Consider the following 12,447-nt stretch of genomic DNA (forward strand, 5'->3'; position numbering starts at 1 on the left):
AGTAATGAAGTTAACTTTACCTCTCTTCTGTAGTGAACAGTACCTAGGCTTTATAAACTCTCTGGGCAAGGAATTTATTTCCTCTTGGATTTTACAATGGCTGTGATCATTTTGAACACAAGGTAATTTAAATTAAAATGGAGTAACGGAACCTTGGCTGAGCAATTATGGCCAGTTCTGATCTGCAGCAAATATCCCAGAATATAGGTCTCCATAGTAATTTAGTTTCTAACTGCCTTTTAAATAAAAGTTCATCTCCTTTTCTTGAGATTTGTCCACCTTTTTCTTAAAAGTAAGATGACTACACAGATTAAAGGAAAAGAGCGGGCACAAACTATTACAAACATACACAAAACAAGGCAAGAGGAGTCTGCCTTTTAGAGGTGCTGGACTCTGATGATTTTATTTGAAGTCAAAAAGATATCTAACTGTTCAATAGTTGCAAAAATAAAACCTCAGAGGTATTCAGTTTTGAATTGAAACTTCAGAAGACCGAGAAACCATTTGGACAATATGCTGATGGGATGTCATTGGAGTTAAAATGGTTTCATAAACCAGTATCTTTTAAACAGATTCTCTACCTTCTCATGGTTAAATGTAATTTTACTGCTTAAGCTGATAAAAAGTTACATTGTTATTGCCACACCATATTGGTCCTCCCCCACGTACTATCTAGTAATACTTTGAATGTCAGTTTTTCCAGACTTTGTAAACAAGTAGGACAGCTCTTGAAAAGTACTTGGATCACAGTCTCATTGTAAGTGTGCATAGGATGTTTCAGAAAGTGATGGAACTTTTTCAGTGAAGAACACTACTCTGAGTGTTTCTACATGTTTCACATGGTGCTGTGATGTTGAGAAAGCTGTCTTGCAAGGACTGGTATAAATGATGCAGGAGGTGATGTTCCCTCTCCTAAGTCATCACAGACCCTAATGTTGAATACTGGAGCTAATGGTCACTGTTGGTTTCTGCTGGAGAGTGTGCTCATGAATAGCATTCTGCTGCAACAGCATTTGTTGAATAATTCAGTAGGAAAGTGGCACTGTTAAGAGAGGATCAGGACATTAAATCTTTTCTTTATTCCAAAATTCATGTCTCTCTCTCTCAAGTTATATCTACATATTCATTGCACATAGATATGCTGTCTATGCCTGTGCTTTGAGATGTCCAAGTGTAAGCCATATTTTATCCAAAAATTGTATGTCCCACACTTCATAAAGAATTTGTTTGACTGGGGTCATTAGCTGAAGCTCAGTAATTTGAACACTGCAGCTGTGTGCCTTTTAAAGCAGAGGTTTCTTACATCTATCTAATTTAGAGTAAGGACAGAGTATATTTCCATCTGGTAGCAATAAACTATGTAAACGTACCTTACATTTTCCACATAACAGATTAGGTATAGAAGTCTTCTTCAGGTTAGGCACCACAGGACAGTGTAATGTCTGTATATGCATTTAAGTCATGAAAAAGGTTTAGCTCAAAGGAGATTGCAGGTTGGCAATGTGCAGCCTGATGTCTCTATTGAATATGCAACCTGCAAAGCTTAGAGGATCTTGGCACTGAAAGATGCTCTGTTTGTGATCTGTTTTTTCCTGCTAGCGTATGAGTTGCTTTGAAGGCACCTTTATCAACTACTGAAAGTGAAGACAAAAACAAAAAGTTTTTCCTGGATACTTTTTCTAACTGCTGAGGTAGGAAGAGGCGCTGGGGTGGTATGAGTGGGGGACGTCGCAAGTAATCTTTATCCGCTAATTCCCTTCTTATCTCTGAGGCACAGATGACAACTCTACCCTCTTAAGTCCAAAAGTTAGTGAGAGGACCTCTCGCTTTTTGCTCCATGAAAGAATCTCTGACTTCTTCCTCTTCTGTATACAGCACATTAGCTCTTTCAAGTACTAACACTGATCAGCACATTGAAAAATATAAAGAGTTGGACATGCCTTCCGGCTGTCACACACAAAAATGTTTAATGTAAATTTAATTTTATTTAGTCCTTTAGATTCAAATAGAGGTATGAGTCATAAAAATGTGTAATTATTAAGAACTTAATTGACATGGCAGATGTTGCAGACATTGCTTATATATTCAAGATGGTTGTAAACCTAGGCAGATTTCAGAGAAGTATTCTTAATATCTGTCCTGAAGTGACATTGAATGTGGACTTTGTTCTTCTAAGTTGTGTGAAACCTTCCAAAAATACCATAGCATAAACTGCACAAAAAATGCCATCATTATGTAAATAAATGAAAAAGTAGTATATGGACAAACATTATAAAAATATGATGTAGCAATATACATTTCACTGGCCGTCTTGAAAACTAATGTAGAAAGGTTATCACTTACAAACAGCTGATGGTACCAGTGACTAGTGTGGCTCATGGATTAAAGCAACATGAAGAAAATGCCTATTTATATGAAAGACTATCTGCCAGAGGTTAATGAAGGTATTGGTAACCATCAAAAGCAAAAATTTGGTTTGAAAACATCAGAACACTGCAGCACTGCAAGAGCTTATTGATAGCTAGAGAAGTCCAGAAAGCTGAAAGCAGGATGACCTGAGAGCCATATTGTTTTCCACTGTGGATGGGAGGACTGATGGCAGGAGAGATTATCTTAACCTAAAATTTGAGCTGCCTCTCTAGGTGCTAGCAGTGTGTTCTAGTTGTCCTTTGGGTGACACAGAGAAATCCCTCCAGAGACTCTGAGTCACATATCCATATGGGAGCTTTTTTTTTTTTTTTTTTTAAATCACAACCTGTTCTTCCACCAAACACTTGCTCTCTCATCTACCTTCAGTTCGCCAGGTACATCTTTATGTTTAACCAGGAAGAAGGGCAGAAAAATCATTTACACTACAATGAGTAGAGAGGCTCTAGCTTCAGGGGAGGCAAGAAGAGGGACAGTTCCTACCAGACGGTATGTGCCAAAGAGGTTGTAATGGTGGGTTTGCTCATGTGTAGTGTTTTGGTTAGCTGGATGAGTTTGTAAAGATGATGACAGAAAAGGTGAGATAGCCTGACCTGTGTGGGTCCTTCAGACTAAAGATTCATTAGTCCACCCAAAAGAAAGAGCATACTCAAACCTGGAAGCAGAGTGAAGAGAATGGATGTAGGGTATGTGAATCAGGAAGCAAACAGGAAAGGCAGTCTTGATGATAGAAAAGAAAGGGATTGATTTCAGGTCCTGGAGGAGGGAAATCTGAGATTGAAGACAGAAGAGTAGAGAGGATTGGGCATGAAATCCAGGAGAAGGGGAAGGGATCGAGAGTAAGAACAGCAGGAGAAGACACTGTAGCTGAAACTATAAAAGATTTTGTTGCACTATCCCTGGACATAATCCTGCCCAACATGAATGTCTTGTATTACTTTCTATGTTAGTTTAATATCTCATTTTATTGCTTCACTGGGCACAATTTCTCAGAATAAACAAACTTAGTTATAATAGCACTTCAAGCTTTTACTGATGAATTTACAGTGTATTGCAATTACTGTACTAGTGAGAACTTGGAGTTTTTTTCCGTGCAGCAAGGTAAAGATTGATATTAACAAAGATTCTTTATAGTTGCATACCTTTTTATGCATTTGGTTATTAACTGTGAAACCATGCCAAGATGTCCCTGAGGCATCGTTTTCCATTCAGAAAAGCAAGCCCTATCCTTTCAAACTTTTAGTTTACATTAAAGAGGACAAGAAAGAACAAAAACATAATCCTTGAATAAGCAGACACACTTCAGTGTGTCTCCTCAATAGTAGGCAGTGTGGCTGCTGTAAGAATAAAATAGATGTTTGTCTCTAAAGGGGACTTAGAAAGCTGCAGGTGCAGCAGATTAAAAATATTGTTTCCAGCCGTAGACAGTGAAACTGAATAAGGAAAGAGGAAAATGAAATGTCTGTGCCCAGTAGATCAGTTAGGAGAACTCAATTAGAATTATGGAGTATGTACCAACTCTGTTCGTGTTTCTTCACAGTGCACCGCCTCCAGAAACACATCCATGATTCTTTAAAGTCTATCTACCTACACATAGCATACTTTGTGTTTCACAATTGTTTACAGGCTGATTTGAAATGATACTTGCTTTAAAACTCAGTTGTTATCCTGAAAAGTCACTAGAAAATAAATGTTCCCTTTCGTATTCAAAAGAATCAAAAGTGGTGAATTTAATAATACAACAAGTACATGACATGTTTTACTATGTTTAGCCCTGCAGATCTAGTTCAAATAAGAGACAAAATGAGCAGTCTTGTGCATCAGGTACAGAATTGTTCACTGATTTCTACTTGTGGCAAACTCAGATTAAGGAGTTGTGCAGGTGACAGTAAAATAGAACTAAGCCTTATAACCTAAGCTAGGGATACTGATGTTCATGTGTGAGGAGAAAGGGGCCTTGAATTTCAAGATTACAGGGTTGACAAGCAGAAACAATTATATTTCACCAGTAAAGTAAGCTCTTCGGATGCAGAGTCACTAGAAAACTACAAATTGGAATCATAGTTTTGCCATTTCGCCATTTTTCAATTACAAGAGCAATTTAAGCTGGTTGTCTTGAATCAGTTGTTTCCTGGAATATATACTTTTAAACAGTAGATGAAAATGAACTTGGGGAGAGAAAAACAGCATTTCTGTAAATCTGGTGTTACTGATTATGAAATTTTGTGAAATGACTCTTTATGAATCAAAATGAATGAAGCAAAGTTTCAGGGAAAAAAAATACAGAAATCAGTTCATATTCTTATTTTGCTGGTGTAAGTGTATTTGAGGAAAAGTTGAAACAGTTGTCCTGATGCAGCAGCATTGTCAAGTGAGAATCACACCCTTATATTAAATCTATTGTAAATTAGATTCGGTTGAGTACTTACATAATACAAATGCTTTTTTTATTTTGTTTTTCTGATTTCAGCAAAACTGTAGGGAAAAGCACTTATTTGGAGTTCATACCTGGAAACATTTCAGTTTTGCTTACTCCAGTAGCAGCATTAGTCAATCATTTCCATCACAGAGACATTTCAGGAAAGATCTATGTACCTAAGATAGTCATGACCAATAATTCATAAAGCAGTACAGTTAAAATAAGTTTCTTATAGTGTAGCTGTTAATAAACTGAGAATTAGTGAAGGGCAGGGCTTGAGAGGAGTTAATTTTTCTCTTGCTTGGTATCACTGAACATCTGGCAAAAGTTAGTATTACATATGGGAGGGAAGCAAGGGGCTTTGAGAACTGTATGTGCAGGAATAGGAATGCAGAATGAACAATAGAAATAGCAATTATCTCAAAGCTCTTGTGAATCACTGCAAATACCAGATATTATCACAGAATGCTTGTGTTGCAGAAAAAAATGTTTATGAACAGTGAAAGAAAGCAATTGACTCAGTTTCTTAAGAAGCACTGGAAATCCTTAGGAGGCTTTTAGAGGCTCTGTTACTAGAAGGACAAAAGTTTAACAGGACAATCTCCCAGAAAAAGAGGGGAAGCCCAGAAGGATTTTACAAGAAGATTGATACCTTGCCAACAGGCAATTGACTTAGACTAAGTGCTAAGCATAAGCTAGCACACTTTAAAAACAACCTAATAACTCTAAGTAGCAGAAGAGAGGGCGCATATGCACTTGGGTAACACTTTCTGAAGCCAAGAGACTTCAACGGGAAATGAGTGGTAAAACCCCTCTGCGTGCATGTATGCTTTTTGCAAGTACTTGACCTTGAGTACATGCACGCTTTAGCTCTTCTATTATTTATTGACTAAGCTGACTTGAGTCATGACTGTTAAAATGCAATAGTCATGTGTATAAAAGTTAATGAACTCAGAGGCTTGTCTCAACACTCAATTTAACTGTCGCGCCACAACAAGAAATTATGAAAAAGCACAGTATTTACAATTAAATTACATGTTATAACAAATCCACAGCCATTGACCATGCTTTAGCAGGTGTCAGCAATAACACTGCTTTTCAATATGTTGTTAGATAGCAGCATACCCATATTATTTACAATTGATTACCACTGAGGACCAGATAGCAGTGTCTTCAGTCACAAAATTTTTTCCCTCCTGTTCAGTTCTCAAGTCTTGGGTCCCCCTTTATCTTTCAGATCATACTTAATACTACAGCTCTTCACTATCACTCCAGCTCTTGGCAATATTACAAATAGTGCTTGTGAAATACAGAGGGTATTGACGTATTTCAAAAAAAAAGAAAAAAGTGACATCGCTGCTGAGCAGAAATCTCTATTTCCTTGATCTCTGCTTCCACCAAGTGGTCATTTTAAGTCTTCTATTCTTACCGTTTTTATTCTTGACTGTATTTCAGTGGCTAAGATCTAAATTCAGGATTCTGGAAATTTCACATTCCACTCCCATGCTTGACTCTGATTTGATGTGTGGTCCTGAGTGAACTGCTAACTTATCAGCGCATCTGTAAAAATGGAAGTGATCCTATTTGTGCAGCAAGGTGGCGTATTTTGAAATTAACTGAAGAATTTCCTATATAACTATGAGGCATTATTAAGTGTTGAATGCCCCAGCGCACCACACTAAAAGAAAAACTAAACATCTCTGTGCACTTACTTAACTACTCTATGTAAACAACTGCCTGTCTACTGTGGTGGTTAATTCTGTTTAAGCATATTATTTTCTTGGTCAAACCCTTGGGATTTATCTCTGTAGACCAGCGCTGCTGTCATGCATCTTAACCATTAGATGGTAGGAAGATGGTACTGGGATGGACTCATTGACAGAGTTCCCACAAACAGCCATAGTGCGTATTGTCAGGGCCCTGAGTGCATTGCCTCTTCACTACTCTTGGGATTTTGGCTGCCTGGGCTCAGGGCCAACTCTCACAGTGCATTTGTCTGAGCTTGAATCAAAGACCTGCAGAAAGCTTCAGTGGAGGCTTGCCCCCCCTTCTCTCAGAAGCTGCTGTAAAGCTGGGATCCTGCCCTTGGTCTCTACTTGAGCTGTCTTGCAGCTATGCCTGTGCTTTTCTATGTGCTTAGCTGATCTGGATCCAGACCCTGACCTGCAGACTTGACTTCCTGTGTTGATTTTGAGCTTGTGTCACCACTATGGACTTGTCTGGCAATTTCTGGACTGCTCACAGACCCTAGTGGACCCATAGTTATGCTATCCTTGCTCAGATACTGTGAAACTGCTCTTCTAACAGGAAGGTAACTGTCCCTGCCGTCCTTGCTGTGATGCTCACCTCATGGCTCACTTTCCTGTATGGAACAGCCACTCCTACTACTTCCTGTGATATATGGCCAGTGTAGCCTATGGAGCAATTGCAAGAACAGTAGTTTAACTGTTACATATGGTAGGAATTATAACATTCTAATAGTCTACCAAAACTAAATTAAGAATATTTTTGTTAGCAATTTGGTGACGTGATCTGTGTCCAACTCTCTAACTGCATAAGCAACTTGTACTATTAGGACGGTACTGCAGTCTGAATAATTGGACATCGGTAAACTACTACATAATTCCACTAAATGTGGAATTAATCTATTCTAATGAAACAATCACAGCACAGATAATAGTTATGATTCTTGTTTAAAGCGTTCTTCGCATTTACTCTTTCTTTTTTAAATTGGATTCCATAATCTAAGGACTGTATTACAAGAGGTTGATGAATCCTTTAGCGTGATGCAAGGACACTGTGGCTCTGTTTTCCTGAAGGCCAGCTAGTAACAAGACTATATAGATAGTCTCCTACATAGAGTACTCTTTACCTTGACTGAGGTGCCTTTTCAAGGTAGAAAGACTCCTATTCTTCTTGGTAATGTCCTTGTCAAATCAGTTCCTGAAGTTAAGGTGCCTCTTTGTCATGAGAAATGAGTGAGGGACCCTATGTCTTTCTCCTCCACTATGTCACAGTTAGGACATTTACTTGAAAGGTGGGACACTTGGTCAGATTCTCTTCCAGCCATGGTGAATTACTTGGCCACCAAACCATTAAGTCATTCTTCTTTTAAAAAGAGGCACGAAATGCCAAGGCTGACAGCTTAGACCGGGTAATAACTAAAACTGCAGTATCAAAGAGAATGAGGCCAGAACCTGGGTTAAACCAAACTTCTAAATAAAGATTAATAGAACTAATATACAGAAGAAAGGCCAGGAAGCAAAGGAGTCTGTGCTACAAAGATGGACCTGAGTGATGATCAAGTTAAAGCTGGAGCGCAGTGAATGGATAAAAACAGGAACTAGAAGTGGGCCAGCAACAGTCAAAGCAAAGAAATAAGGCAGTAGTTCAGCTCCGCATCATGACATGGTGATCAGCAAGAGCAAAATGTGGGTTTGCTTCATCAATTAGCTGATAGGAACAAACTGCCAATCAGTGTAATCCCTACCTTTCTCTGAAGCTGGATTTGGTGTGATTGGTCTACTGTATCCTTTTGTTTCATTAAGAAAAATGGAAAGTACAGTATTTAGACTCTAAATAATCTTCCTGCAGGCCTGGTACCCACAATAAGAATGCTTGCCGAACAGATTCACAAGTGAGGGAAGTGGAAGATTGTTAACTGCAGGATCTTGGGCCAAACCTGCCCAAAGCCAATGCCAAGAGGCTTAGGATCCTCAAAAAAGTTTAAGAAGCTTTAGGAGTTTATGTGTACAATTTAGTTTATCATACTATTTCTGAAAACATCTTATATTTCTTACTCTCTCTGATATTGAAATGATCTTTCCTATCCCCCCCCAAAAAAGTTTTCCATGAATGAGAAACAGAGAGGGGCATCAGGTCCAATACTAGCACAAGAAAAAATACATACATTTGAAAGTCCTCTCCATCTTTACATACATAAATTCAGAGTGATCTATGAAAACCGGAGTACAATGCAATCTGAGCCCTTTAAATGTAAATCCTTTCTCTGAACTAGAAAGATGGTAATTTAATCTTAATCAATTTACATGCTTAGAGAATGCAGCTAGGCTATTAATCATCAAACAAATGTAAAATAATAAATCACTTATTATGAGACTTCTTCCTCTGAGATAAGTAGGTGAGCATGCACGAGTAACAGCTACTTGGGATTGGCATTTTCCTGCATCTCTAGAGCTTTCAAGAGCCCATGAAAAGCTCGGTAAAAATTGGGAGTTCTTGAGAGTTGCTATGGCCACTTTATTGTCTCTCATTTTTCTCATAGTTGCTATAATTGAGTCCCTGGCAGGACTTCTAGGAAATGGAACTATCTTGGCTGTCAGTTCAACTAGCTGGGTGAGGAGTAAAATATTTTCCTCCTATGACATGATTATGATCTTTCTAAGTTTATCTAGGTTCTGTTTGCAGTCCTGGATGATGCTGGATTTGCTGGTTTGTTCTACCCACTTCCTATTGTGTGGAAAATTTGTTTGTAACTTTCAAGACAGTTTTTATGTTCCTGAACTACACCAGCCTCTGATTTGCTGCCTGGCTTAGCGTCCTCTATTGTACCAAGGTTGCCACTTTTACGCAGTCTTTCTTCATCTGGCTGAAGCGAAGAATTTCCAGTCTTCTGCCCTGGATGCTGATAACATCATCTCTTTTTTCCTTTGCAACCTGTCTTCCTTTCTCCTGGGGTATCTACAATGTGCACAAGAACTTCACTATTCCTTTAACAGTGACAAACTCTTCAGAAAGGAGAGCCGCAATGAAAACTAGTTTGTTTTTATTGATTCTTCTCTGTAGTGCTGGTATAGCCTTACCTTTGATGGTGTTTGTTGTTTCAAGTATCCTGCTGATTAGGTCTCTGAGGAGACACATGAGACAAATGCAAAATAATGCAACTGGCTTCAGAAATACCTGCTTAGAGGCCCACGTGGGTACCATTAAGTCAGACTTCTCTTTCCTCATCCTGTATGTTACATATTTTATTGCTTCGGTTCTCATTTTATCCAACACGTTCTTACCTTTCAGCATCTGGGAAGCCATACATGTAGCTTTAATGGCTGCACGTTCTGCAGAACACTCTATGATCTTAATCTGGAGCAACCCCAAAATTTGAGAGCTGCCAGTTAGGATTTTGCACCGAGCAAACTGTCACATGAGACCTAGATCCATGTAAAAGGCCATGGGCTAGCCTGGGCTTTCTAGCTTAGATCCACATGAATTAAATCAAAGTCACTGGAGATATAAAATAATAGAAGCATGAATGAGTAGATTATGGCCCTGATCTGGAATCACAAAGACGCTAAGAATGTAGGGTTTTATTCTATTTTAGTATGATCCTCATAACGAAGATTTCTATGAGTTTTCTTCTGTTTTCAGAGATGATTGCCTGCAGAAGATAAGTACAATACTTCCTGTATTCTTCTTTGGAAATCACCATAGTTTATCTGAGACAGTTAGAAAATCAAGGTCAAGACTCAGACAATAATGTAGCCACTTCAAATAGTTCATGTTCTAGGTTACAAATCAGACTGTCATGATACTAACAGAATGGACATGCTTAAGCACTGGCATGCTTGAATTTTGTATGAAAATATCAATCTTGAAGGCTATTTATTGTTAGTACAGGCATATAATTAGGCTGCTAAGACCCCAAACTTCAGGAATTTCTTCATGATTGCTGTTCAAGTGCTTGGATATATCTGTTAATTCTGGAAGCATCTTTAAGGTCCCAGTGTGATTCAGTAAAGATGAAAAACCTTTTCAGCTTTTTGCTGTTGCTGACCTGGCAATCAGTGTCTGTGTTCCCAAGCAAAAGATGCATCGTTGGCTTTGCAAAGCTCTCCAGAATCCTATGATTAGAGGTAATAGGAAAAAGAATTTCCTTAATGTCAAACTTTCCTGAAGAAGGAATGTTTTTTGTTGATATTTCAGTTTTTACTACAGGTAATAAGTTCCTGAAATTTAGAAGCATGGATTTGCATTGTTTAAATGTTATCAAAATTCATTAAATTACTAAAATATCAAAATTACAATAATCAGCATTATTGAGAAATTATTTCACTGTTTTCCAGGCCAACAACAATGTTTAAATATATGGCTTGAAATTCTCGTTTATAAGTTTCTAGAATTTGGCGTATCTCCACGAAGTGTTTCAATTTTGACACAGTTGTGTCCCGTAATTTTTTCTGGCACAGGAATTCCCTCAGCTTTGGAAATAAATTAGACTCTCCTGGACAAATCACAGATTTCAGCAGAGTTCAAAACTCAGTATATTATTGTTACGTTAGGACTGGAATTTTATTATCCTTTTCAGTTGCAGTGTGGGTTTATATTCTCTTAAGTTGATCATCACTGAAACCTGTTTTTATATATGGTATTTTGGAATATTCAGAAGTCTGCTTGAGCCCTGTGTTGATTAGCACTGGACTAAGTCCTTTCTAGTTTACAATAACTGGCTTCAACATTGTCACAGTCAATTTGTTTGAACCAATTTATGTGTGTTTAATATGAGTTTAGGCTGGAATGTGAATTTTTTTTTAATTTTAAAGTACTAGATTAAAGAATTTTCTATACTGAAGGCTTTCTTTCCCTTATGACATCAACCGTTGGATAAGTGCCAGAAGTGGACTGCAGGCAGATTTTGTATGGCATTTAACAAGAGCTGGTGAAAATCCAGCACATGGCAATTACACCATTTTTAGGGAAGCATCTGTGACAAGCAACGGTTCCCACCTAATCACCATCAAGCACAGATGCTGGGAGGTTTATTCCAACCTCTCCTCCACTCCGTGGTGTCCCCATACTGGCCTTAGGGAAAGAACAGTAGGTCTCTCTGACCACAGGAATAAGCGAGACATGTAGTATGGTCAACCTATGAAAGAGCTATTTTGGCCTGCTCCCATCTGAGTTACATGGTTGTTCCACAGAGACTCCCTGAACAGTCTCTATCACATGATTGTTTGCCTTATGTTCCCTTTACCTCTTCTTTGCCCTTGGCAAATAAACAACCTAACCCCATTCCTTAGCAGACATGAGATTTGAAAGAGATCCCTGTGTTGTTTTTCAGACTCTTTACACTGGTCTTCCCTCCACAGCTTTCCTCTCACATAGAGTTAAATGAAAAAATTACCTGTGCATCAACTTATATTCTGGAACCTTAGAGGTAAAGTGGACAGAAATATTGCAAGGGGACATATAAGTTCTACCTTCGAGTGCACCTCTCTTTCTCTTACTGTCCTAACCAATATGACATTAATAAATTCTATGTAAAATGTGGAAAAATGTCCTAAATCCTTGGAGTTCTATTTGACAAATCATTAGACAAGCTGAAGTCCACCAGCTACCTCATGTTTGCTGGCTTTTTGGAGCACAGCTGTCCTTGTGCCATTATCCTTGTTCCTTCAGAAGGGAACGTGCATCCATTAGGCACCGCTCTTTCCCTCACATTTTGGGACACAGCTGATTCCACTGCATCCTCAGGAGGTCCAGAATAGTGTTTTGGTTTCAGGAATTGCCTGGCAAGAGCTTTTGTGCCTTTGCTGATGTTTTCTCACACTTAGAGGTGTTTTTGTAGCCTAATGTGGCATTTTTCA

General features: G+C 38.4%; 1 protein-coding gene across 1 annotated transcript; it reads left to right on the forward strand.

Moving 5' to 3' along the window:
• Positions 1–9,097: 9,097 nt before the first annotated feature.
• On the forward strand, positions 9,098–10,028 carry LOC104146171 (taste receptor type 2 member 40). The gene is given in 2 exon segments (XM_068951040.1): positions 9,098–9,297; positions 9,299–10,028. Coding segments are annotated over 2 exon segments (930 nt in total).
• The last annotated feature ends 2,419 nt before the right edge of the window (positions 10,029–12,447 follow it).

Source organism: Struthio camelus, chromosome 1 (assembly GCF_040807025.1).
Source record: "Struthio camelus isolate bStrCam1 chromosome 1, bStrCam1.hap1, whole genome shotgun sequence".
Classification (NCBI taxonomy): Eukaryota; Metazoa; Chordata; class Aves; order Struthioniformes; family Struthionidae; genus Struthio; species Struthio camelus.